Below are 27082 nucleotides of genomic sequence, written 5' to 3' on the forward strand. Positions count from 1 at the left end.
TGGAAAAAAAAAACGCTACCACACCCATCGTCACAAAATGGCCTACAGGCCTCATCTGTGTAAACTAAAACTACTAGTTGGTAACTTGGAATTTTTTAACGCTTCGCGTGGTAATACCCACGTTTAGTTCGCAAGCATTGTGCGCATAATGTGTCCCCATTAATAGAATGTTAGAGTAACTACTCTCTTATGCATGACGCAAATAGTAAGGGATCAGCGGTAAACGAGGCCACGCATTGTCTGCCCCCCGCCCTCCCTCTGCTTGTCAGGAAGCAAGCTGATTGGCCGAGGCCTAGCAAAGAGTGCCCGGGGATCCAAAACTGCAGGCCGCACTTAGCTTACCGTCAAAAATAAACCAAATACATTAATAGACAAAACGGAGGAGGGGGAGAAACACCAAAAGAGTCCGAAGACAACGTTATCAGGTAAATTCGCTTCGTACCAACCCGAATGGAGTGGAGTTTAATTCGCAAGGGCCCAGTCGGCCGTAGCGGGCCTCTTTAAGCCTCGTGGAAAAAACAACACGGACATAATGCGGCACAAGGCGGCGCCACTTAGCTTAGCATGATAGCTAACCAGACGGGCGGTCCTGGGCGCGTTGTTTCAAGCAAACATCAAACGGATACATTTTGACACGTTAGTTCGTCGCCTTCTACGGCGACGCTGTTATCCTTGCGCCGCAGCGAGTGTGCAAAGTCGGCGTGTGTGCTATTAACGCTGCTAACGAGCGTAGACGCTTAGCCGCGATGCTAAAACAAAATGGCGCTGGGCGGATCCGTTGTAGCTCGTTAGCTAGTTAGCTCCGCTGGGTAGTAAGCAAGCGGTAGCCAGCCTTTATGAAGGCATTGCATAACGTCTGCAGTACATTAAGCGTAGCCAATATTCTGGCATATATACACGCCAAAATAAAACTAGGGCTACACTGTTACATGCACATCAAATGGACAATATGCGCATTAAACGCACTTGAGCTAAAGCGTAGGCTTTTTTATATATATAAAAATATATATTTTGTATTGAGCAGTGATGTGACGACAGTGCCTTTCCTCCCACTGATAACATTGCGCAGGACTCCCACAGTGGTAACACTGGCAGGCTAGTCCTGCCCACCGACAGGGCAATTCCCTTTCCTCAAATAATGACCTCGCCATCAGGCTCAGGTGTACAGTTGAATGCACCAGGTTAAGGATGCCTGTAATACTATTGCATGGCAGAGGACGGAGCTAGTGGTCAACAACATGCCATCCCACTTTCTGAGTGCTCTCCAGTGTTTTTCTTGCACTGTAATTACCTCTGAAGCATACATCTTTTGGTAATATTGAATTGGAAAACACATTATTATTATTGTTATTATTATGATGATCATCATTATTATTATTATTGATCTCAATGTCATGTACTGTTACTGTGACTACTAATGCCTGTGCTTTGTTTTTACCAGAGGGATCAATTGCGTTGGTGGGAAGTAACACATCTAATATGCTGTTTTTATTTTATGGTTCTGCGCATCGAATGTGAAGGTATTTATTGTATTATATATCCATATACTGTATATGTATTGTTTTTATGATGCATGACACCTTTACCAACTACTTGCTCACTTACACCTCTCATGATTAATATCTTATAGTTTTCAGGCTGTCATCTTTTTGCCGGGGTTAAACATGGACCAAGGAGGCGGTGTGTTGGAGTTACACACACAGGAGCTGAAGATGCCCCACGCTATGATCATGCAAGACTTTGGTGGGTCCTAATGTGCATTTAATTACGTGTATTAGCAAATTATTCTGGAGCAGAAATTGCCAAAGTTATAAAACCTCAATTCTACAATGTTTACAAAGCAGTTGAAAAACAACCACCGCCGTACATGGGAAAAAAAAAGACAGTTAAAACAATATCTTAAACATCAGAGCAGTAAACACAATAAAACTGTAAAAGAATAAAACCAAATGTGTTGAGAGGAGTCATAAAGATGGACAGAAAAATAAAAGTATAAATAAGTAAATATGAGTTCTGTAGTCATTCAATAAAAATGCATTGATTATCTTTTTGCGTTCAGTCAAAACATGACATTTGTAAATGTCGGCTTTTACTGTGGAAAGCAGTCATATGCAGTTTTTGCCTATTTTTTGACATATTAGATACCCAGCAACTGAATCATGATCAGTTTATGGGGGGGACTACTACATAGGCTCCAGCTCAATTTTGACCCTAATGAGGACAAGCCGTATGGAAATCAATCAGATGGAGAATTGTCATATATGTATAAGTGAAAGACAACTATGCTTATATTATGTTCTTTAATACGCAATTGACTGAGCATCAATAAGAACAGGTAATAAACACTGTTGTTGGTGATGCACCTCGCAATAAAGATTTTTTAAAACACTTACTGTCATACAAGAACAAAATGAAATGTAGATCTCATTCATTCTCGTTTTCACAGTTGCAGGGATGGGTGGCTTGGCACACATTGACGGTGATCACATCGTGGTGTCTGTGCCAGAGGGCATGCTTCTTTCTGACGTGATGACGGACGAGGGCATCCTCCTGGAGCACGGCCTGGAGGTGGAGGGTCTTGAGACTCAGGTCGTCGAAGGCCTGGAAACTGAAGTTGTCGAAGGTTTACACGCAGATGTCGAGGGTCTGGAGGCAGAGGTGGTTGATGGGCTACAGACACAAGTGGTAGAACTGGAGGCTCAGGTTGTGGAAGGCCTAGAAGGAGAAGTCGAGGTGGAGGGTCTCGAGGCACATGTAGTCGAAGGACTGGAAACCGAAGTCGATGTGGAGGACCTGGAAGCTCATGTTGTTGAGGGCCTTGAGGAGGAAGTGGAAGTGGAGGGCTTGGAAGCGGAAGTTGTGGAGGGTCTGGAGGTGGATGTAGAAAGCCTGCGCTCTCAGGACGTCGACGGCCATCAAATCGGCAACGAGGACATGGTTCACTCAGAACATAGTGTGATCATGCCGGAAAACATCCTAGGAACCGAGGTTGCGATAGAGGCGGCTTTAGAACACCACCACGTGCTAACGTCAGACCTTATCCAGGATGCCAACCACCACGATGACATGTCAGACCAGGTGTTTGTTGCAGAGCTTCTCTCGGACCACCAAGATAACACTCTAGACCATCAACTTGTCGCAGAGGGCTTGATGGTGACAGAAGCCAATGCGGAGACCATCATCCATCAGCAACTTCCATCTGAGGGGGTTCCCCTGCAGATGGATGAAGACGATGACGGCAGAAGCAGCTCCGAAGATTACCTCATGATCTCCCGTAGGAACGTCGTCGGTCTCAGACAGTGTTTCTCGTTGTGTCTGTCCGTTTTTTGAGGTTGAATCTTTTTGCTGTTTAGTGGACGAGGTGGGAGAGAAGCTGGACATAGGAGACACCCCTCTTGAGATTAGCACTGAGGTGATGGAAGACAAGGACTGCAAGGAAGACTCTACCGCGGAAGTCATCAAAGTCTACATTTTCAAGGCTGAGGCAGATGATGATTTGGGCAAGTCGTGAAACTAGTTGTGGATGTAATGTTTTACGTGAGTGTTGATTCAAATTAACCCCACCCTCCACCCATGTTTTTCTAGGTGGAACAGAGGTGATAACTGAGGATGATTATCAAAATGGCCACCCTGATCTTGAAGCCGCCTCATCTGGAAGACTCGGAGTTGGCCGTGACAAGATGGTCTACATGGCAGTCAAGAAGCACCCCAAAATCGAAGAGGACGACGACGACGAGGACAGTGATGAGGATGATGATGACATCAGTATGTTCTTGTGGTTCTGTCTCAAAAGCCTTTTGTGCTTTTTCTTTGACTTAGTTGGATGGCTGCAAATATCAAATCTATTGACCTGTAGATGTAAGTGTGTTGATGCTGTTCTCTGCGGGATTTGTGCAGGTAAGACTATAGATCAAGTCAAGAATGGCACAGCGACACCATTTCTTCAAATCCGAGAGGGCTTACCCACAAACCGTGTCCTCAAACCCAAAACCAAGAAAAAGAAGAAAGGGGACATTAGGCAGTGTCAAACCGGTAAGAGCTCTATGCACGTCCTCTTCCTGCCTTTTGGTATGGTAACGCTGAGATGACGGGCCAAATAAACGTGCGTTTCCCCAACTACCTATTTCAGCTGTCATCATTGGGCCCGATGGCATGCCCCTGACAGTCTACCCATGCCACATATGCGGAAAGAAGTTCCGCTCACGAGGCTTCCTCAAATGCCACATGAAAAACCACCCGGACCACCTCTTAAAGAAGAAGTACCAATGTACAGACTGTGACTTCACCACCAACAAGAAGATCAGTTTCCACAACCATTTGGAGAGTCATAAGCTGCTGAGCCACAACAGCGAGCGCTCCCCGGAATACACGGAGTACGCCCGGCGCTATCACGAGTCCAGCCCGCTGAGCTCCGACAAGCTCATCGTCAAGGACCGCGAGCCCAAGCTGCATCACTGCAAGTACTGCGACTACGAGACGGCAGAGCAGGGCCTGCTCAATCGCCACCTGCTGGCCGTGCACAGCAAGAACTTTGCGCACGTGTGCGTGGAGTGTGCCAAAGGCTTTCGACACCCGTCCGAGCTAAAGAAACACATGCGGACCCACACGGGCGAGAAGCCCTATCACTGTCCACACTGCGAATTTCGCTGTGCGGATCAGTCCAACCTTAAGACTCACATCAAGAGCAAGCATGGCGCAGACCTGCCCTTCAAGTGCAGCCACTGCCCGCAGGCGTACGCCGACGCGCGGGAACTCCAGCGTCACATAGAGATGGTGCAAGGTCACAAGACGCACCAGTGTCCGCACTGCGAGCACAAGAGCACCAACTCCAGTGACCTGAAACGACACATCATCTCCGTGCACACCAAGGACTTTCCCCACCAGTGCGACGTGTGTGAGAAAGGCTTTCACAGGCCCTCCGAGTTGAAGAAACACGCCGAGACGCACAAAGGGAGCAAGGTGCACCAGTGCCGGCACTGTAACTTCAACGCCCCCGACACGTTCACCCTGAGTCGCCATATTCTTTCCCTGCACACAAAGGAACTCCCGTTCAAGTGCAAGCGATGCCGGCGAGGTTTTCGGCAGCCGGCCGAGCTGAAGAAGCACATGAAGACGCACAGCGGCAGGAAAGTTTATCAGTGCCAGTATTGTGAGTACAACAGTACGGACGCTTCAGGTTTCAAGCGCCACGTCATCTCCATTCACACCAAGGACTACCCCCACCGCTGCGACTACTGCACCAAGGGCTTCAGGAGGCCTTCGGAGAAGAGCCAACACATAGCCAGACACCACAAAGACATGTTAATGTAACATCATCACACTTAACCCCCCTCCACGCACACACACACACACACACACACCTACCCCTGTACATCGGTGTCACGCACGCTGAGGTCATTTTAGTGTATTCAAAATTAAATGCTATAGGCTGTTGAAGGCAACATCATAATTGCCATTGTGTGTTGTAATGGGTATAAAACGCCACCTAATGCCAGAACACGTTTTAGATGGGAGTAAAATCTTAAAAAGACATAAAAAATGTGACAGTGCGCACTAAGTGAGACAAGTCAAAATTGTGTTTGTTTGTTTGTTTGTTTGTTTGTTTGTTTGTTTGTTTTTCTGGAAAAAAATCACGTAAGGACATGTATTCAGGGTTTCAAATGTTTATTTTTATACCCACTCAGCTGAAATGCTGCAGAATAACTCTTGTAAAATCAAAAAGGCCAGTTTAAGAGCATCAGTTCATTTTTCCTCCATACTACCACTTAGTATCTTTATTAACCAGCTTTTAGCTCGACATTTGTTTTCACTGCCACGTGTTGCACCATTCTCAAGCTCCAAGAAAGCATTTTAGTAATGTTGACATACATGACGCACCTTAGCCCACAGTTTTATTCCCACCTTTTTGCATTTCCCCCCCCCAAATCATGTGTCATATGACCACAATCCATTCAAAATGTATTAAAAGATAAATCAGGGTTTCAGGACTGATGAGCTCAGTCAAGTCTAACAAAACATGATTAAGGTGGTGCTACATTATTAGTTTTGGTTTTGAATTGGACAAATGGTTAGCTCAGTGATTGCTAACCACTTGGTGGTTACCTGTGACTCAAATATGAATTATGTTACAGGTATGCCCAGCTAACAATACAGTTGCAATCATGCCTTACATCTGATGGTCTTTTCTTCTTAAGCACTGATGGACTCAGCCAATCTGAAAATTAGTGTTGTTGTTTTGTAACTCAAACATACTGTACCAATATCATTCTCTCAGAGATTGTGGTTGAGTCAGTAGAAGGCACTTTATTATTTTTTTGTATTTTAATTACATGTATGGGGTTTGTGTATGTATAAGGATGTATATATATATATATATACGTGTATATATATACATATAGAACCTGGGTAAATGATTACACAGCCTTGTGAGTGGCTAAATGTTATCTACAGCAAGTGGGCACAATACAATTGTGGAAAGTGATGGGTGAAACAATTTAATGTTCTGTTCCATGGCAAAGTGTTTGGGTTTTGTGTTTGGTTTGTGCTCACTAACAAGTTTCCCATCCCCTCATCCCACTGTCCTTCCTATATGTAAACCTAGCCCAATCCCACATTGAGGATTATACTCTTGTCAGTGGTCATAATGGCATTAGTCTATCAAGTATGCACATATGCTGATCTCCATAAAATTGTGGTAGCCTCTACGTATACTAAAATCCCTGCATTTCATGTAATTTAGTATACTATATTTCCTTTCAGTCTGATTGTGGATAAACTACTGGTGGGGAAGAAACCAAAATAAAATATATCTTTTTATACCTTCTTTTTTTTTTTTTTTTTAAATAATGAGGGGTTAAGTTTAATCCAATTTAATTATTTTGTCAACTGAATAGTGTGATGCTTTGACACACGTTATATTTATCAGCACGGACTTCTAATGTTGAAAAGAATAGTACTATGTGCAATTCAAATTATGTTATAAAATAGGATTAGTTCAAAGCCTCATGGAATGTCACGCAAGGCATCAACTCAGCATCTATTGTCAAGAATGACGTCACTTATTGTGATGCCACAACAGATAGCCGGCTAACAGCGATGGCAAAGAGGTCAAGTGTGCTGTAACCACCCAACTCAGAAATTGGAATCTATTCCTTTTACTTGTTGACCAAGGTAACATGTTTGTATACAGAATGCCAACAGTTACCAAGTAATATCTCAAAGACGTCACTAGATGACAGTATCGCCCTACAAATTTACTTTGTCTGGGGATGTCTACAAAAAACAAGGAGTCATTTATATTTTTTAGACCAGTATGACTAAAGTGTTGAAACATTTCCAATGTTATTTGTTTTTATCTTCATAAAAGTGTGTGTGTTTTGTCACGGCAACTGTATTTTGCAAAACCTCACAAATTTCCTGTTTTAAATCATGAAGCACTATAAGAGGTATTCCGCCAAGCAAGTTGATCCATTGGAAATCACATAAGAACTGTCTATTGTGAAATGATAAGTTCAGGGGAAACTGTGGAATGAGAAGAATAACTCTCCGGGTGGCGTGAATGTGGAGCCACGCTACCGCTGAAAACAATGCTCGTAGATGTCTTCAGGCCAGGACTGATCCATCCATCCATCCATCCATCCATCCATCCATCCATCCATCCATCCATCCATCCATCCATCCATCCATCCATCCATCCATCCATCCATCCATCCATCATTTTTCAACACCGCCTATCCTGTTCAGAGTTTCCGGGGATCCTGGAGCTGAAAGGTCGGCTGCACCTTGAACTAGTCGCCAGCCAGTCGCGGGGCACAACCAAGCACATCCACACCGCTACTGAGCGGGAATCCATCCCACGCTGGCCGCACACAAGTGTGCGAGTGTACCCCTAACTCATTCGACGACTTTGACGATCATCAAATGTATACAATTTGGAGAAGATCGGATCATTTGGGCCAGGTTATAGCAGTTTTTATTGTCATGTGGCATCATCAGACTGCAGCATCGTAATAGCCACAAACTTTGTCAAAATGTCACAAATTCGACTTCGAGCACGTACATTTTCAGGCTGTTATCAGGTTCAGCGCAGTAAAATAAAAATAGATTTTTTGTCGCCACTAGGTGGTGCTATGGGAATAATAGAACATTATCACATGGCTATAGCTATATAGATTTCAAGTTTCTTTGCGTTTTTTCTTTTCTTTGTTTTTTTTTTAGCATGTACAGGGGAGGTAAGGAGAATGTGTCCTTATTGCCAAGACAAGAAGTCCTTCCTGATCAACATCTGATCCACTCTAAAGCGCTATCACAAATGCCCACTTGGTGCTGCAAGCGAGCTAATAGAACATTGCGGTCCACCTTGCCAAATGCTGCAGTCACGTCTAACAAAACAAAACGAAACAAAACAAAACATACACTCCAGAGTCATTAACCAAAAATGACATCCCCGTCATTAAAAAAAAACCCATAACAGTGCTAAATCTGTCATGCAGCTTTTTAAAACCTGACTGGAAACCTTCCATGACATGCTCATCCCAAAAAGATTCCAGCTTTGCTTTTCCAGAATTGTTGAAATAAAAAGCAGCTTGGAAATGCGCCTAAAATCCAACAGCACACTTTGAGCAAGACCAGATTTCTTTTTCTTGAGCAGCTCGAATGTCGTCCAGCTCCCTGTGACCATGAAAATATGCCTTACAAATATTTTAAAAGCGTTTATTGGAAGATGCGAATCACAACTGAGACACATGAGTTTTCCCCAGCACCATACACAAAAAAATGTGACAGCCTATTCACGTTCCAAGAATGTCTCTTGCAGTCTGACGTGGTTGCCAATGGCAACCGCGAAGGCTGCACTGATCAAAATGCCACTCATAAATCCACCTTTATTTCATTGTGTCATCTCAGAGTTCAGCGCGAGAGGCCGTCTTGTAAGGAAGTACAATTGCATGTGATGAGCCACTGGCAACTCAATTATGTGCTTGTTTGGAGTCAGCAGAGCATCAAGCACGAACGCACGCACGCACGCACGCACGCACGCACGCGTGCACACACACACACACACATACGGCAGAAATCGAAGGACGCAAGGGCCACTCTTAAATTCTCTGACTTGAAATTATTAAACACGCTCAAACCAATCTATCAAGCAAGTAAATTTGTTTATATATGATAAATATTAAGTTGGAAATTTTTCATCACAGCTTACTCTAAAAGATGATAAGGCAAATAGTTTATGTACATAAATCGAACCTTGATATTGGGCAGGAACCTTTTTTTTTGTTACTGAAATTAATTATGTTTATCACAGGGTGTTATGAAAAGATTCTTTGTTCATTTTTAGTAGTACACTGGTGACTAAGTATAGTGTGTACTATACTCATAACACAAAACAGTTATATCCGAAATCTTTTTTGCCCATTGGCATGAATAGACTGTTACGCCCGTGCCAGAGCCGTTCCCTCGGCCACACCCCTTTCGTTACCGTAATATCTGTCACCTGCTTCCTCTTGTTACCCTGTGTATTTAAGCCCTGCCCATGTGCTTCTCCTTGTAGGTATCTACTGTTGTGTCCATTCCTGTCCGTGCCCAGTGGTCCTGTTCTTGTCGTCTGGTTTTCCCTCGGTCTGTCTGGAGGTTCACGGTCAGAATTTTAATCTTGTCCAAGTGGACTTCATGTCGGTCGGTCTGTCTGTTTGCTGGCCGTTAGTCTCTATCCCGTTTGTGTCTTTGTTTCACCTCCTGACTCTCCTCCAATTACCTTTTCCCTCAATAAACCCTGGTCAAATCTGCATTTGGTCGCCCTGCTCCACTCATTCCTGACACCTATAATACTTAACAAAAACAAAGTAATGACATCACTGAAGTACAGTTTTGCCACATTTTTTTTTGCTTCAGTTTAATGAGGTTAGTGCTGCGCCTACTGGTGAAGGTAAACTTGAATGGCCCCGGGCCATAGTCACAGATGACCCTAGCTTTAAACCCTACTTTGAAATTCTAACTGTAGTATGAAACCCTACTTTGAAATGATCAAATTGTGTGCAAAATGTCTGCCATTTATTTGATGCGTTTTGCATATATTGGTGGTGTTGATTAGAATGAATCTATGATGCACCTGCCAGAACACGTGCGGCTATGCAAAGACAAGTGATTGTCTATTGTCAAATGGAAGAGTGATTTTAATCATTTTAATTCCAGTCAGCAGAAAAAAAAAAAAGAGCTGCCGATTACTCAATAGTCAACTACTGACGGGTGGTAACGCATCGTTGCGTCATCATGAGTGATACTCGTGGTGTCTTTATGTCCTTTCCTTCTGAATTTAGAATAAATATTTCATTCAAGATTGTGCAAGTAATTCTATCCGTTAAAAAAAACGCTCTAAATGCATAACTGTCAGAAAGTTTTGGTGGGGGTTGGAGGGGTGCTTGCTGCTTGCGCGTCATCGCGTGTGGGCGCGGTTTAGCGAGTGCAATAATGCGCCGCTAAGCCGCTGAAGAGCTCCAGTGTGACACGCGCATGCAGAGGGAGAGTGCAGCGAGCGAACCATCCGATCACCGCGTAGTGATGGAAAGCATTAAGATCTTCCTCTACACCTTCCTCGTGTCTCATTACTTGTGGAACGTCGTCTTCATCTTTTGGCTCTTCGTCAGCGGGACGCCCACAGAGCTCACCAACTATGGATTGCTTCATTGAAGTTGGCGAGGACGAGCGCAGAGACACGCGTCCGAGGCGATATGGACAGTTGTGAAATTTTTTACGCTTCCTCATCTGCGAAACCAAGCAGGATTTCCGTTTCACATAACGCTTCACCCTGAAATGCAGAATGTTTAGCTAGTTGTGGTGAAAGCGGCCGTTAGAATAGTGCGTGCGTAACGGCTCTTTTATTTTCCCCTCTGCAGGCAATCAATTAGGTACAGTCTTGCTAAGTGAACTTTAATTCGTCCATTTGGAAGAAGTCAGCCATGGCTCTTCCAGATAGTGGTATATCGGTTGAGGAGGTATCATTCCCGGAGATCATCGAGCTGAATGTCGGCGGTCAGGTGTACATAACGCGCTACTCCACACTCACGAGTGTGCCAGACTCTCTTTTGTGGGAAATGTTCAGCCGTAAGTCGGCTAAAGGATTGGCCAGGGACACCAAAGGGCGTTTCTTTGTTGACCGGGACGGCTTCCTTTTCCGCTACATCCTGGACTACATGCGGGACCAGCAGCTGGTCCTTCCAGACCACTTCCCCGAGCGGGGACGGCTGCAGCGGGAGGCTGAGTTCTTCAACCTTCCCGAGCTGGTCAAACAGTTGGCGCCCAAAATCAGCAAGCAGAACTCACTGGGCGACGACTGCTGTCAGAGCGACCCGGAGGACTCCTCGCCCGGGGTGGACGGCGCCCGGAATCTGGGGTCGCTCGGCGCGGCGGCGCCAGCCTGCGCCAGCCTGGTGCCCAGCTCCATGGACGGGAAGCGGTCCGGCTTCATCACCATCGGCTACCGTGGCTCGTACACACTGGGTCGCGACAGCCACACCGATGCCAAATTTCGTCGGGTGGCCCGAATCATGGTCTGCGGGAAGACCTCCCTGGCCAAAGAGGTCTTCGGGGAGACCCTGAACGAGAGCCGCGACCCGGACCGCCCACCGGAGCGCTACACGTCCCGCTACTATCTGAAGTTCACCTTCCTGGAGCAGGCCTTTGACAAGCTGGCCGACGCCGGTTTCCACATGGTGGCCTGTAATTCCACAGGCACCTGCGCCTTTGCCCACGAGCAGACGGATGACAAGATCTGGACCAGCTACACTGAATATGTGTTTTACCGTGAGTGAAGCTGTCGAACCCCACCCACCTCCCCACCACCTTGTCTGCAAGTGTCCCCTTCCAGCCTCGAGCTCTCTCTCTAGTAGATGTACTGTAGATGTTCTGCTTTGGGCTCCACGCAATTCCTCCCATGAACAGTTCCCCACGAGTGACTCTTTCCACCTCCTCCCTCGTCCCCAGACCCCATCAGCTTGACCACCCCACACCCCCCGCATCTCATCTAGATGTCGTCTTGACCACACTGCAGCTCCCCTTGCAGAAGACGGACCTTCTTTATCCAACCCCTCTTCATATTTCATCTGCCTCTCCGAAAGCACAACTCTTTCTATGATCTAACTTAGTTTACGCACAAGCCCCGGGGTATGGGCGTTAAGAAAAAGGGCTTGAAAAGAGTGGCCATCTTGTACTGTGTAATGTCCCTTCTGGCCCAACTCTGTCCCGCTGCTCTGAAATAAATCACCGCCATAATCGGACGTCTTATAAGCCTCGAGGGGGACATGAGAGCTAAAACAAGCAACATGTCCTGCGTTATGTCCTGTATCATGTGACTAGGCTTGTGCCATCGTGGACCTGTCAGTTCTCAGTTGTTGCTTTCAGAGATAATAGAAACCGATAAGAAGGATTCTTAGCGTTTGCTTTTGAGTGCTTAAAAAGTAATGAAAGGCAGAATATAACAAGACCTTGTGGACACAACACAAAGGTTGGACTAGAGTCCACACTGTGCCAAAGGGCCTTTTAGTAGTTTAATCAGCTACGCTAAGCAGGCTGAGAACCCGAAGGGGAAAGTGGTGTTGCGCCACTTGCATCATACTGTTGCTCAATATTTTTTTTCAACATTCCATCACTCGGTAACCAACTTGACTGCGCCATGTTTCAACCTCACCTCGGAGGCTCATGTTATGATTTCATGTCGGTATTGTTTAAAGCTGTTACGTAGTTAATGTGAATAGCCAAATGGGAATGGTTGAATTCTGCTGTGTTGTTGGCCCAAATCTGATTATTTCTCTCGGCTGTAGCTAAACCACTGCTCAAGAATCGTCTGCAAATCATGAACATACCTCAGATTACGCCGGAACAGCTGCAGCGACAGCTGACATCACACAGTTGGCGAAATAGTTTAAGTGCACTCGCTGGTAAAATATCAACAAACACTGAGTGTGTATGAGTGCGAGTAAAAGGAGAGATCAAGGTTTTTGTCTGACATGTTATGAAATGTATGACGGAACGTCTGCGTTAAAATGTTAGACTCGTCGGAAAAGGCAAAGTGTTCAACTAAAAGAATTGTCAAATAAAGGTTGTTCTTTCTATTTCATATGTATTTTGGATCTAAAATGTTGTCTCGGAATCACACTGATGACTTCCAGCTTAAGCAGGAGAACATTTAGTTTAGTAGCATAATCATTATTGTCCGCATTCAAATTGCAGTTGAGTTTGGTCCAATCCCAGGTGACTTTGGGACAGTTCATACATTCAGTTGGGTAAAAAAAATAGCCCTTTTTGGGTAGAAAATGTCAATTTTACGCAAATTTCTTTTTTTTTTTTTTTTTTTTTGGGAAGAAGTCATTTTGTACGAAACAACCCAATAATTGGGTCATTTTGTAGAAACTAATCTCCCTAAAAATTGGTGATAACCTACTAAACAGTTGAATCGAATCGACCCAGTGAAGTAATATTTGGCCTACATTTTTGGCTATTTTTGACCCAGCTGACTCAACTTTAGACTATACTCACATTTCTGACTTTTAAGTCTTCACTCTAAAAACAGTTGGGTCAAAGGTAACCCAATTATGGGTCAAAAGGTGTCAATTATCACTTGGGTCATTTTGAAACAACTTTGAGGCTTATTCGTTTCATCACCCAGTTAGGTGAAATGAATAATTCATAAAACAACCTAAAAAGTTGGTTTATTTTCTACAAAAAACCCAGAACATATAACATGGTTGTTTGGTGGGTTAATCATTTCATCCAAGTTTATCGGTTAAATGAAAACTCCCAAAAGTGAGCTTGGCCACTTTTTGACCCTTATCTTGTTTTTTTTTTTTTTTTTACTCGACTGTTTGTAGAGTGTAACGTGCTGGAATGTGGTAGCTAGCCAGAGAACATGTGAGATCAAACCCCCACAACTGAGAGGCAACTTCTCAATCACCAGTGGTTGGTACAATCCTGCTTTAATAAATGCATCAAGTAGAAACTTTAGATGCCATCTTATTTGTTTGTCTTATCTGTAAAAATAAAAATAGGCTATTGTATACGAAGCAAAGACAATTTCTTTATACTGCTCAGCACTTTCCATAGACAATTATCACAAAAGTGCTATACAGGATAATTAATTGTGATAAAAAAAAAAAAGTGTGGGTGGGGTGGGTGCATTAAAGCTTCCAACAGATAGTAAAAGACTCGGAGACATTTAAAAGTACAGAAAAGCTATTGGTCAAAAAACACATCACCTGATTTTAGTCAGTAATTGGCCGGATTACTTCCATTCATTTAATTCCCGAGTTGGTGCACATTTTGTCTGCCGTCAGTAAATACAGCAGCAGGCAAAACAGCGGGTGTTATATTCCGCTAGAACAACAACTTACGAGGTGGCGTCTGTAGGTGAGATAAATCCGTTCATAAACCTCTGACTCATGTAACACAAGATTATCACGCTCGGGCAGTTCTCCACGCTGCACCTGACCTCTCTGTCCGAGATGGAAACGTTCATCGGCTTCGCACATAAACAAATGCGGAAACAACCCCCCCAGCACCCAAAAAGATGGTTGCAAAATACAGATGACTCCCTTCCTGGAAAAGAAAGAGTCTGCTGGGAATAAAAGTGGATTATGGCTTGCAGTGTCTCCAAAGCCTAAAGCAAACAGGCAGCATTCCTCTGTCGCTGTGCTTGGGCACACACTGCACTGGGGAAAACCTCATTTAGCAGCATGCTGAACCACAATCCACTAGGATGTTATGCCAAAATTAACATTGTGAAGAGGAAAATAACTATGAGATAAATGTAACTGCTTTGCTTGTAAATTAAACAGCATAGTGTATCAAACATAACCTGTTGTGATAAATGTTGATGCGCAAAAAACAATGTTTGAATTACTGAAGAATGTCGATTTAATGACTGTTTTAATTTTGATTGAAACATGTACGTATTTCCAAATATAATACATACCATAGGAATTTGTTGAAAAAAAGATAATACACTGTTTCGAAATACACAAAAAAAATACAGATGACAAGCATTTGCAGATTCACATATCCACAGAATTTTTCTTCTATCTTTTCTGTATATTTATTTATTTATTTACTTGTTTGGGCCTGTTTTTTTTTCCAGCAAACATATATTTAATGTTTATCAACATTTTTTTGAAGGATGGATTTTTTTTTGTTGATTTTTTTTTGCATTTGGATGGGCAACAGTTAGGTACTCACAGGGACTGCAAATAGCTTTTGCATAGATAAAGTTGAGGTTGTCATGTTAGCTTGGCCCTCGGCAAATGTTCCAGTTTCTGATGTGACCCCTTTGTAAAACTAATTTCCCACCCTGCTGTAAATTGTGCATAGGTCTGAATATCTGTGAAATTTGTGGGGACCAGCCACAAATGTAACTTGCTTCTTGCCCAAAGTCAGCTGAGATAGGCTACAGTGACCCAGTGAGATCAAGCAGTATAAAATAAAAATTGTCTGCCAGGTCTTTTGCAGTGCTCAACTTTTTGTAGAATTTTCTACAAAATTCACACGAGGCTACTTTGAGGTTACTTTTGGTCATTAGCACAAAGCTGCTGAGTCATGTCTGAGTGTGAAATCTTAAGCCTTGGTGTTTTAGCCACCTTGCATCTGGACTCGTCCTGGGACTCGACATTTAACAGCAAACGAGCGAGCGCCATTGATGCCCGGCAACGTTAAGGCCAAGGGTCGAGCCTCGCCCGCCCCATTGATTTACCGATTGCCGATTGCACAACGGCTACATTTGCATGTCGCATTAACAAGGCATCCCGAGGATGCATCGCAGCCTTCGATTTAGCTGTAAAACCGCAAAGCAAAGAGAAAAAAAAGTGGAGAGCCTTCAGAGCACCAGTCTGTTCTCGCTACCACCCGGCGGTGATTTGCCCCTCGTCATGTTCCCCCTGCTGTCATTGTCATCCACATGGCAACGCGCCTTTCCTAGGATCGCCTTGTCTCTCAGCCAGCTGGGTCAGCGCTTTCCCTATTTGGATAGCAGAGGAAGGGATGTACATCAAAAGGGAAATGGGAAAGTGGGCCGAGGAAGAGGAGGTGGAAAGTGATTTAAAAAAAAAAAAAAAAAGAGAGAGGCGAGGTGGGGATGGGGGAGCATTTTGCAGAGAATTCAGTGCTCCTATCTCTGCTTTCCCTAAGCTTTGCCTACATGAAGAAGCGCTACTGTATGTTCTTCAGAATGGAAATGGGCTCAAGCTGGCTTGTGATTGTGTTACACCAAACAGACAGATCCACGTGATTAGCCTGCATGTTATGCGAGTCCTATTGATTTACTATGCGGTTATGCCAGCAGAATGGGGGGGAAATTGGATATTTTTAGGACAATGAGATACAGTACTCTAAGCCTCACCCCCATCTCTGGCTCGATGTCTGAGACCATCGACGTGTGGCGTAAGTCTGCTTGAAGGTGTGTTAAACGTGATGTTGGTATTTTTGCAGACAAGCACAGGTCAGTGGATTTGCGAGAGGGAAGGCTGCTCTGTAGTGGGAGTGATCACTGCTGACTTCAAGCATAGTCAATCAATTTAGAAAATATAATACAATTATTCTGAAAGTTTGATACCCGGCGTTCACATACTTAAGAATGAAAAATATTGTATTAGTTACTTTACATATTATTTGCTTTCAAAAATTCAAAATTACTTTACTGATTGCTTGATTTGAAAAGTAACTATATTACATGTTACATTAATAGTTACATTCAGCAGATACAATAAGCTCGCTCAACATAAAAATCACATTCTCCCAAAGGTGCACGTCTTCCATCTTACCGACATCGCAGACCGCTGGTTTGCCAAATCGACCAACACGTTCAGTGACCCTTTTCATCGCTACAGAAATCAAGGGCACCATCTTTTGTGCTCTGCAGCACATACGTTGTCTATGATGACTGATGAGCAGTCCAAAGAAGCGAGCTAGGATAGCCTTCAACTCTTCACCAATAACGTAGAAAAAAAACTCACTCGAATTTTGGAGGTAAACCTCCAAGGTTGTGTGTGTGTGTGTTTTTTTTTTTTTTTAAATAAGAATGTATCCGTTTTGTTTTGGTTTTGGAATATCTGGCAGTGGCTGCACCATCAGCATGCCGCTCATTCAAAGCGCTCGGCTGCAACTATCATTGCTTGCGCTTTACTTATTTATGCCCCTCTCAAATTGTCGGGCTGCAAATTTAGGACTAGTATCCTATCGCGTTCTAGTTTGGCATCTGGAGAACAGGTTAGCCACCTTTTGGGAGGAGCTACTGGGGCCACACGAGGGCAACGCACTCCCCAGTTTGCCTTGATGCTGAACTGGCATCTGGCACCAATCAAGCCAACACAAACTCAGACACACACACACACACACACACAAACATGCATGCACACACAAACAGAGGACAGGCAAGACGTGCCTAAGCCTCCCGCATGGAGCCAACCATTTAGGAGCTGCAATTGTCTTGCTTCTTTTCACTGGGTGTAATCTTTCATAATACATTTACAAGCAGACATGCCATTTGCCTCTGCTTTTTCCTCTTGACAGTAATAATCAGGAGATTGTGGTAATAAGAAAAGCATCTTTGCTACTTATTAACTGGGAGGAGAGATAAGAAATATTGCGGGAAATAGGAGCGAGAGAGCCCCAGGCGTACATTACCGCTATTATTTTCTTCATCAACATGAGACGCAAAGTCTTCTCCCTTTTGTCGCGTATGTCAGCTTTGACGACGACACCCACGCTCGAATGTAAGCTCACACGCAAACCCGTGCGGCGACACTGGCTCCGAGCATCTTTATCTCATTGTGCGCTGGACTATTCTTAGTGAGTTAGACATCGAGCTAGATGTGTACCTCCTGTGCTTCTATGTCATGTCATCCTTCATTATACATCTGCCAGAGCACAAATCGGTCTGCATACAAGGAGAAAGTCGTTACAGAAGAGATAAACAAGCATTCACACATCCAGTGTCAGGATTTCTTGATGGTCAGGACCTTTATTACATGTCAGGTCTTTATTTCCTCTGTGACCCGAGTGAAAGGTTAAAAAAAAAAAAAAAAGGTTCTTGGATTTTACTTTTTTAAGGAGAGTCATGAAACTTCACTGCCATGTTCTGCCAACACACAATAGTGAAAAGCAATCCGCTAACATGTCAGTCAACCCCAGCGCCCGCAAATGTAGCAAAGATCCTTTCAAATCCTGAGAAACTTTCAATATATGTACTTTTCCAAGGAAATCCCCGGCAAAACAAACAAACAAAAAATACAAATGGGGGAAAAATGGAAGTGCTGAACCATTATTATTATTATTATTATTATTATTGTATATTGAGTAGATGAATAACTTCTGTTATTCGATGGCCAGTCTTGTTCCTATCCCCCACTGAAATGCACTGTACATTTATATACATTCATGCATTTGTATAATATAAAATGAACAAATACAATTTGGCAATATAAAATCCATCCAACAGCCAAAGAATGGATTCAGAAATGCGAGGCAAATGTGTTAAGCATTCAGTCACCTTGCCCTCCTGTGTGAAAAGTGCAATATCAATCAATCTTATGGTCCTCACTTTCCAATTTACGAGCATCACAGTGGTTAGTGGGTCTGCCTGGGAGTCAAGAGGGTGAAATTTTGCCCCTGCTCTTTATGAGTGGAGTTTTACTGTTCTCCTTGCGCTTGTGTGGGTTTTCTCCGGGGACCTTTTCCTCGAACATTCTAAAAATGTGCATGTTGGGTTCAATGAAGACTCTAAATTGTGTGCATGTGCATTGTTTGTCTTTATGCATGTGCCCTGCCGTTAGCTGGCGACCAGACCTGGATTTACCTTGCCTCTTGCCCAAAGTCATTTGAGATAGAAGTTCCAGAACACCCTAATGAGGACAAACTGTACAGCGAATTAATGGATGGGCCAAAATCCCCACAGAACCCCTGGAAATGACCTTCAGCCGTCCTAAAATGGCAGCTTTATTGTAATGATAAAGAAAGACACAAACAAGGGGCTTGTGGCATATTTGGTATTTACTATTCATTCTCCCAGCTCCTCTACAATATTGCGTCTTCCCCCTCAAGACCCATAAATGTGTGATTAAGTGAAATTTATGATCGTGCCGTGCATAGCGTTAGGCAAAGCGAATGGTTTAGCCAGGCCACTAGCACATTTTGTGATGAAGAGGCAATTAGATACATACAAGGTCCCAGACAATGTCAAAAAGAACAAGAGCAGTAGCAGAGAAGGAAAGACAAGAGGAAAAAAGAGTGCAGAAGTTACAGCACTAAAAGGTTAAATGAGGAATTTTGTCAGGATTACAATATTGTCATGGAATATTTCCGATTGCATTCATATGGTTACGACACCATTCACAGTAATTCGTTTCTTCTTTTTCCCATTTGAATTACGGAGAAATACAAAACAACAATTCTGTTCTAGTGTGTCAGCGTTTATTAAAGCGAATGTTGATGCACGAGTATCTTTCAATGATCCCTCTATATTATAGAATTTCATCTATTGTGGGTAGGTCTGGAACATATTCTCGAGAAGGAGCCTGCTATGCTGACCAAAGGGGTTCAGAGGACACTTTTGTCCATCATCGCCATCTACTGGCCTGGCATGCAAAAGACCGATTTGTTCTTGCGCATCTGTTGGGTCTGGACTGCTCTCAGCATTTACACATTTCTGGATATCACTTGAGATCATTTTTCCTGCTGAGACTTCCAACACCTAAGTTTGTGTTTTACTGTTTGCTGTTGCTGAATTTTGTGTAAGCTGTTTTGCCTCAAAGGTGTGTGTGGGTGTACGTGGAGTTGTAAATGTGTCAGTGTTGACTGTTGTTAGGCTGGGATTCACTTCTCAGCCATCTGGAGACTGGATGTCTAATCTGCCTGTCGAATTATCAGTAATCTGAAGGGTCAGCTTTGTCTTCAACTCGGGACGAGTTGTACAGAAGACCTTGGATGACACCTGCCAATCAGCTTTTGTCAGTCCTGTCTTTATACGGAGTCGTCTTTTGGTGCTGCGATGAAAATCGTTATTGGTTTCATAAATGACGGGCATCCAGGTTTATTTTCAAGGCTCCCCACCTCGACACCCCCATTTGCTTTTCCTATTTGGCAGCAGCTCTCGTCTCAACTGTTTGTCAGTCATTTCCTTAACATTATGCAGATTGGCAGCTTTGTAATTGCTCAGAGACTCACAAGTACACACAGGTGGATTTTTGATGCAGGGGACTTGAGCGTGTAAATTTAGTCGAAAAGAGTGTGGCGTCAAAACGTCTAATTAAACGCCCGCGTATTTTTGCTCTGATGCTAATCACAGAGGAAAGCCTGTCAGTGAGAAGTCTGGAGGTAGTGAGGTCAAAGCACACAGATCCTTTCACAGAGTAGATGTTAAGTCATGTGATCTACAAGATGTACATATAATTACATGTAAAATATTTCATAGGTGGCCAAATATTGCAGAGGGCACCATACGTATGAACTCAAGCTACAGATGAAAGGCTCCCGTATCGCTCTGTGAGACGTAAGAATCCACTTTAGCTCAGCCTCCTTCACACCGCAGTGACGTTTCCATGGAGATGGTGTAATCCTTGTGTTTGCCATTCTCCCTGTCGCCAGGTCACAACACTTAACGGTTACATGCATGTATTCCAAAGCGAGTCTTGAATGGTTAACCTAGCTCATTACATGGGGGGGGGGGGGGCTGAGTGTTGCTGCCATGACACCCAAGTGTAGCGAATGATCCTTTTTCACTTCATCTGTCTGAAAGGAGAAAAATATGATGGGTTGTGTTCCAAAGCAGCAAATTGGGATACTTTTACTCAATGTTGGAAGAAGTGTTTTGAGCCAGCAGCTTGGGTTGATGGTTAGACTTGGGCTGGCAGGAGAGCTGAAGTTGTTGGCCAATTTGGACGTTTTGTGTGCTGAAGTTGAAGTAAATTTAATGTAACGTTCGTAGAAAATGTTTGTAGCAGCTGGATTGATCGGTGGGTAATACTGCTGATGCAGGGTTTGGCGTATGAACGTTTTGTCAATCCGGTGGCCCACCTACAGGTAGCAGGTGACAAACAGGCAAAATGTGCTCCTCCATTAGAGGCAGAAGGTACAGTATAGCTGTATATCAGCTGTTGCTATTCATCCAATGGCATGAATAAAAAGTGTGCCTTGACTTAATGAAGCTTGCTTCTATTTAAGGCAGCCCTCAAAGACACAAAGTGTCTGCTGGTGTCACCTTTAGGTCCCTGTGGGAATTTTGATACTAATGCGCATAAAATGTAACTATGAAAAAAAAAAAAAAATAGAAATGATTGTCTCATAACTAATTGACTGTCAGATTTTTTTGATCTAATCACAATGTGGCTCTGTTTCAATATTTGTTTGTCTTCATTGTGGTCCTCGTTTTTTACTCTCCTTTCACGTTTAAGGAAAAGTGCTCCAATATTACCGGCGTTCTATTTGCAGGAATACTGGTCCTTTGAGGTATTCCATTGTTTGACTGACATTTTGAGGGCTGGCGCGGAAAGAAGATACAATATGGACCTTCACTGAGCATTGTGTTGCGCAAGTACCCTTCAAACATTGCCACCATTCAACACAGCGCTCATCATCCTTTTCAGCCAGAACACGCAGAGCTGCTGGTGCACCTTTTTTGTAATTAGCCTTGTGTTCCTTTATCAACAGAATGGGAGAATGTGTGTGTGTGTGTGTGTGTGTGTGTGTGTGTGTGTGTGTGTGTGTGTGTGTGTGTGTGTGTGTGTGTGTGTGTGTGTGTGTGTGTGTGTGTGTGTGTGTGTGTGTGTGTGTGTGTGTGTGTGTGTGTGCTTCACATTTAAATGGCTGGTCATTTGTGTGCAATGTGAATTTCAAGTTATCATGCATTGTGGCACATCATTATTAGCCACTTAAAATTGTGTGCCGCTGGCAAACTTAACATTCATCTTTTTCTGTCAGTTCTGTTCAGTACTACATAACATATCCCTTTCAAAACCAGTTTCATTAGTTGGCCTCTCTAGACAGTGTCAAGGGGTAAATTAGAATGAGAAATAGATTCCATTACTGGTAACTGGCAAAAGAAAAAGAAAAAGGCAAGCCTGCTCATGCTATGTTTTTAGACAACCAGTTTAAATAACACACGAACCGTAACACGTTTTAAACACAATGTAAACTGTAACTGGTGACCGAGTGGCAATAAAACAGAATATTAGGTTTTCATACATGAGGGCTCAGGAGACAATGACTATAATTGAGTGCTTTGTTGAAGACAATGGGAGATGATAATATTGGAAACTATTACAAAAACTGAGAACATGCAAAATATGAAGAAATATATATAAAAAAATAATAAAAATCTCAATATGCGAATCGGCGGAGGTCCAACTGCTAATATGCAGCGGTTGGCTCCAGTTTGAAGTTGTAATATCACCAATCAGCATTAGATGTTGTGCTTGTCTTATACTGCCCGATATGAGTAAGCCCAATAATTAGTTGAGGATTTGTAATGAAGTACAGGACTTTTGTTTTTGGTTTGCTTCAGACCTTTTGTTTTTGGGTTAGAAGTTTTTTACATGCATTGAAAAAGATGTAAAAAAAAAAATCAAATAGTCCATTAAGCGCACATGGTTTGCACATGTTTTATCCATATCTAAATGAGCTTTTTTGTCATACTGGTTAGGAAATGTGGGCCTCGAGTGGCGCTGATTAAAAATTGTGTCCCTCTCTAGCATTTAAGTTGTCGATTTCTGGTTACTACATCAATGAGACACTGTGCTACTATTGCTGGCCAGTACCTACAAATCTTTATTTCTTTTAAGTACAAGATTATAGCCCTTTACGAGTCGAATATCTCAATTCAGTGGGGGTGAACAACATAACAAACCTTCTGGAGGACGCTTTGTGACATCAAGGTGCTAAATGTCAGCCAAGCCTCATCGACACGTCGGAACTGCTAATAGCAATAACCATGGCGGCCGAGCCATGTGTCACATCGCACAGATGGGAGAGCGCCAGAGTGGATGTGTGAGAAACTAGTTTGGCTTTTGCACACATCCCCAGAGAAGTGGCCTCTGGGAAGAAAAAAAAGGTTGAGTGCTCTCTTTCGCTGTTCTCCTCCACAAGGCTTAGCGATGGAGGAAATCATGGAGCCCATCCCCCAGTGGATTATTCCTCCGACACTGCTAAGCCCCCATACGTACTCCCACGACCAGGCATCCTCAAACACATGTATTCATTACAGCAGATTTGAAATGCACTGTGCACACTGAAGCAGCGGGTGGAGATCACGTTCCTGTCAGCTCCTCCTTCTCCGTCTTCCTTTTCCTTTTTTCATTCTTTCTTTCTTTCTTGCTTGCTTTCTTTCTTGCGTTGCTTTCTTGCGCTATCTGTGCCACTCCTAATGCTTGGAGAGACGTCAGGCCTCACATGCAAACACCCACGCGTGTGCCCACGCATAATTGCACAAACACATAAGGCGCATGGACCGCACTCAGCCTCATGCACTTTGTCTCATGTTGACGTTGGAAGAGAAGCAGAGGGACTGAACCAACGTGTGTCATCTGGTCCAGGCATCTAGTACCTGGCTGTCTTTGCGACATCATGCAGGCATCGGATTAGCACTTTGTGGATTTTCATATACTTCCACAGCGAACATGTATGATTTCATGTCACGTGACTGGTCGTTATCGTTAAGCATGCTGGGTGGGCCGCGGGCTGACGAGAGATACAGGAACACATACCGGCGCTATGTAATGACATTCACTCACTAGAGCGCTATCAATAAAGGTCGGATTTGAGGGATGCTGAGAGAGAGAGAGAGAGGTGTTCATTTTACAATATGGTTATTATTGCAGTGGAAAAGTGCTGCAGTGATTCACACAGAGAGGTGTTTGATATTCTGTCCCTTCCATGTACACTGGAAGAAAATGAAAAATTGGTTGTAAAAAAAGAAAAACAATGTGTCACACCATCAGAACTTTGACTCATGTAAATAATTTATTTATTGCAACTTGAAATTTTGAACATGTCTTCACCGGAACTATAAATTCTGATGCTCAAACTGTTTGATCCTTTCGATTTTATTTCATTATACGTATTACGAAATGTTTTGCTTTCCTGACTATAGTAAAGACATTCCTAGAACGTATTAATAGCATTTCCATCCATTTTAAGAGAAAAAAATGATTGTATCTCTTATCTCACTGTATGTCAAAGTGACAAATAAGCCATAAAAAGAAAGTATGATTGAAATGATTTTGTAAAAGAAACCAAATTTAAAACATAAGGGATTATGTGATTTCTTAGGCATATGTGCAATACGTTCTCGTGACCTTACGGTGCAAAAGTAAATAATATATTTTCAATCGTCAGGAATTGGCTCCCCTGTCAGACACAGGGGTCACCAAGTTCGGTGAGGGTTAAAGGACCATCAACAAAGATACTGGAATAACAGAACAGTCCAAAATGTGCATTTAACTTACTTGAGCAGACAGTTAAAAACATGATGTGGCTTGACTTGTCATTGAAGCAGATACATTTGAAGGCAGCAGCAGATTCAAACCAGGTGACCAAATTCACTTTTAAAATCCAGATTCTGTTTGCCTCTTTGTTCTAATATAAAGAGGCAATGACTTGATAATGTTATGAGGTCATTGGTTTAACATGCCCCAGGCACTGGTACACCATGTTGTTTTTGTGTACATACCAATCATCTGCTCTGAAAATAGTCAGCACTCATAATCATGTTTCCAAAAAAAATGGGGGCTCCAAAACAATTGTGAGCAGGAAAAATTACACAATGTGCAACTATTTGCACAAAGGTGAGAAATCATCCTATGGTGAAAAATGTCTCACTTGGCTTCCGCGAGAGGTTTTCACACCATCCATTTAGTCAATGTGGAATAGTGAACACACATATTGGTTCTCCGTTCCTTTTGTGTTGCTTCAGTTTTCTTTCCTGGTGAGTCATCCCCCCCCCCCCCGCCTCACTGAGAGAAAAAGCCTCTCTTTTATTTTCAAGCCACATGATTTGCTTGGATTAGACAAACAAAACAAGAACAGTTATTATGTTTTTTTTTGTGTTATTATGTGACTTAGGCAAAGGCAAAACACATTCATTATCTATAATCTTGCTGCATGGACAGATAATTAAAAGTTATCTCCCCACGTTGTCATTTCTTGTACATTATTATTCTATCGACTATCTTAATTTCAGTGAAGAATTTTAATGAAAAATTAAGCAGTTTTAAAGGCTCAAATGTTTTGTACTGCACACAAATTAAACACATTTTAAAAAGAAAAAAGGGATTTGAGAGGACTATGTAATGTCATTTGTTCAAGCAACTGATGGTACCAGGATTATAACACTTTTGGAGTATTTCATTGTTATTTAGTTTTGACTCGCTGTTTGACTTACTTAGTTTTAGTTAGTCTTTAGGACAAGTTGATGAGTTATTATTTTTAGTATTATTTCGCAAAAAATTTATTCAATATTTAATTTGTCATTATTTTTAATATAAGGCTTTGTTTTTTGTTTAAATATATGCAGTATTTTTCAAAGACACGATTTTGAATAAAGGTAAAAAGATATATATTTTTTGATTTCATTCACAAAAATGTTTTTTTTTTAAGTTGTGGGTGTTCTGTTAGTTCTCTTTATAATAATATAAAGAGTATTTGAATGAGTTTTGAATGAGTAAAAAAAGAGCCCCAACATCTCTAATGAAACAAAAAAGCCAGTTATCTTTTTTCCTTCCTCAGGTGGTTTATCAGTGATTCCCAAGGCCAACACAACTGCAGATTTCCGCCTTTTCCCTGAAGAGGTCGCATCCAAGCTTGAGGTTGAACCGGTCTCAGTGGAGCTCCGCAGCCACAGCGACATAAGCAACAGTGGTCGAACCCAAAGTCTCCCAGAAAGTGGCAGCATCCCAACGCCGGACGTACCAGAACGACGACCCCTTGACTCCCCTACTCTGTCCCCTTCACTTCCTTCTCTATCACCTCCCCTGGGAAGCCCCGAACTCCCCCCTCCTCCCCCCCTCGTCCCGACCCAGCCGCTGCCGTCACCCAAACCTTCGCCTAACCCCAGCCCACCGTCGACCCCGCCCCTGACCGAGAGCCCCCGGCACCCGGCCAACCTCCACCTAAAGACGCTGCCGCGGCTTCTCCCGCGAGAGAATGGAGGGCCTCCCACTTTGGTGAATGAGGATGAGGAGGAGAGAAAGATGCTAGAGGAAGATCTAAAGAAATGCATCGATGACTTCAAAAAGATCCGCATGCCCAAAGTGTACCCAGATCGCAAGAGGCACTGGCAAAATGACTTGCTCAAGAAGTATAATGCATAACGCCCAACCATTTAAATATATCCATTTTTTACCTCTGATCCGGAGAGTCCGCAATATTTTCATGATGCTTGCATCCACTTGTGACCACCCTTATCAAGTTTAACTCAGCTTCACAATTAGATGCTATCAGCTAGCCAGTACACTTGAGCTTGCCCATCGTACTCAAAAATGTACCTTTAGGCTGATATACGCTTGTGTTTGACAATTGTTAAATCAGCATTAAATATTTCCAAAGTTCATCACTGATGACGTGTCCTTATTTTGGAATTTTCTCTTGATACGATGAGGCATTGTCAATAACTGCTCCGGGCGGGGTCCTGATTTAATGTTTGATGCAAATTTGCATTAAAAACAATACAGGAATCTGTAGTATAGGGTAAAGTTGCGTCTTTTTAGATAGTTTTCCCTTTAATTCATTCAACTTTATGATTATTTGGTTCATTGATTTATTGGAAATACAACTGATCCTTGCTAAAAAGAAAAAAATTCTCTAACCATCAAAAATAAAAAATTTCTTCCATTAAAAAAAAAAAAAACTGGCAGGAAATTGTGAAATTTCACTTCAAGTAATTGGTTTTAAAATTATGTATCAATTACCAGTACGATACAAGGTATCATTGTTGATGTACTGTATCTTAGCCAGTTATAGTTTGGAGACGTGACGTGACATTTATCAACGGAAAATGGGTGGCCCTCTAGCTCCACCAATGTAGTCAGCTGCCATTTTGACAGGGAGGGAGACT

General features: G+C 42.9%; 2 protein-coding genes across 2 annotated transcripts; both read left to right on the top strand.

Annotated features, from left to right (window-relative positions):
- The first annotated feature begins 42 nt into the window (after positions 1–42).
- znf711 (ZFX family zinc finger ZNF711) lies at positions 43–6823 on the top strand. Its single transcript, XM_085936970.1, has 8 exons — positions 43–425; positions 1442–1520; positions 1631–1743; positions 2447–3274; positions 3354–3500; positions 3586–3765; positions 3898–4032; positions 4130–6823. Exons 3-8 carry the CDS (start codon positions 1665–1667, stop codon positions 5308–5310), a joined length of 2550 nt encoding a protein of 849 aa, XP_085793096.1. The 5' UTR covers positions 43–425; positions 1442–1520; positions 1631–1664; the 3' UTR covers positions 5311–6823.
- A 2734-nt stretch (positions 6824–9557) lies between these two features.
- Positions 9558–13114, top strand: kctd12b (potassium channel tetramerisation domain containing 12b). Its single transcript, XM_085906161.1, has 2 exons — positions 9558–9640; positions 10896–13114. The coding sequence occupies exon 2, from the start codon at positions 10959–10961 to the stop codon at positions 11808–11810; it is 852 nt and encodes a 283-aa protein (XP_085762287.1). The 5' UTR covers positions 9558–9640; positions 10896–10958; the 3' UTR covers positions 11811–13114.
- Positions 13115–27082: the final 13968 nt, after the last annotated feature.

This window comes from Syngnathus leptorhynchus, chromosome 2 (genome assembly GCF_054491065.1).
Source record: "Syngnathus leptorhynchus isolate UIUO chromosome 2, UIUO_Slep, whole genome shotgun sequence".
Lineage (NCBI taxonomy): Eukaryota > Metazoa > Chordata > Actinopteri > Syngnathiformes > Syngnathidae > Syngnathus > Syngnathus leptorhynchus.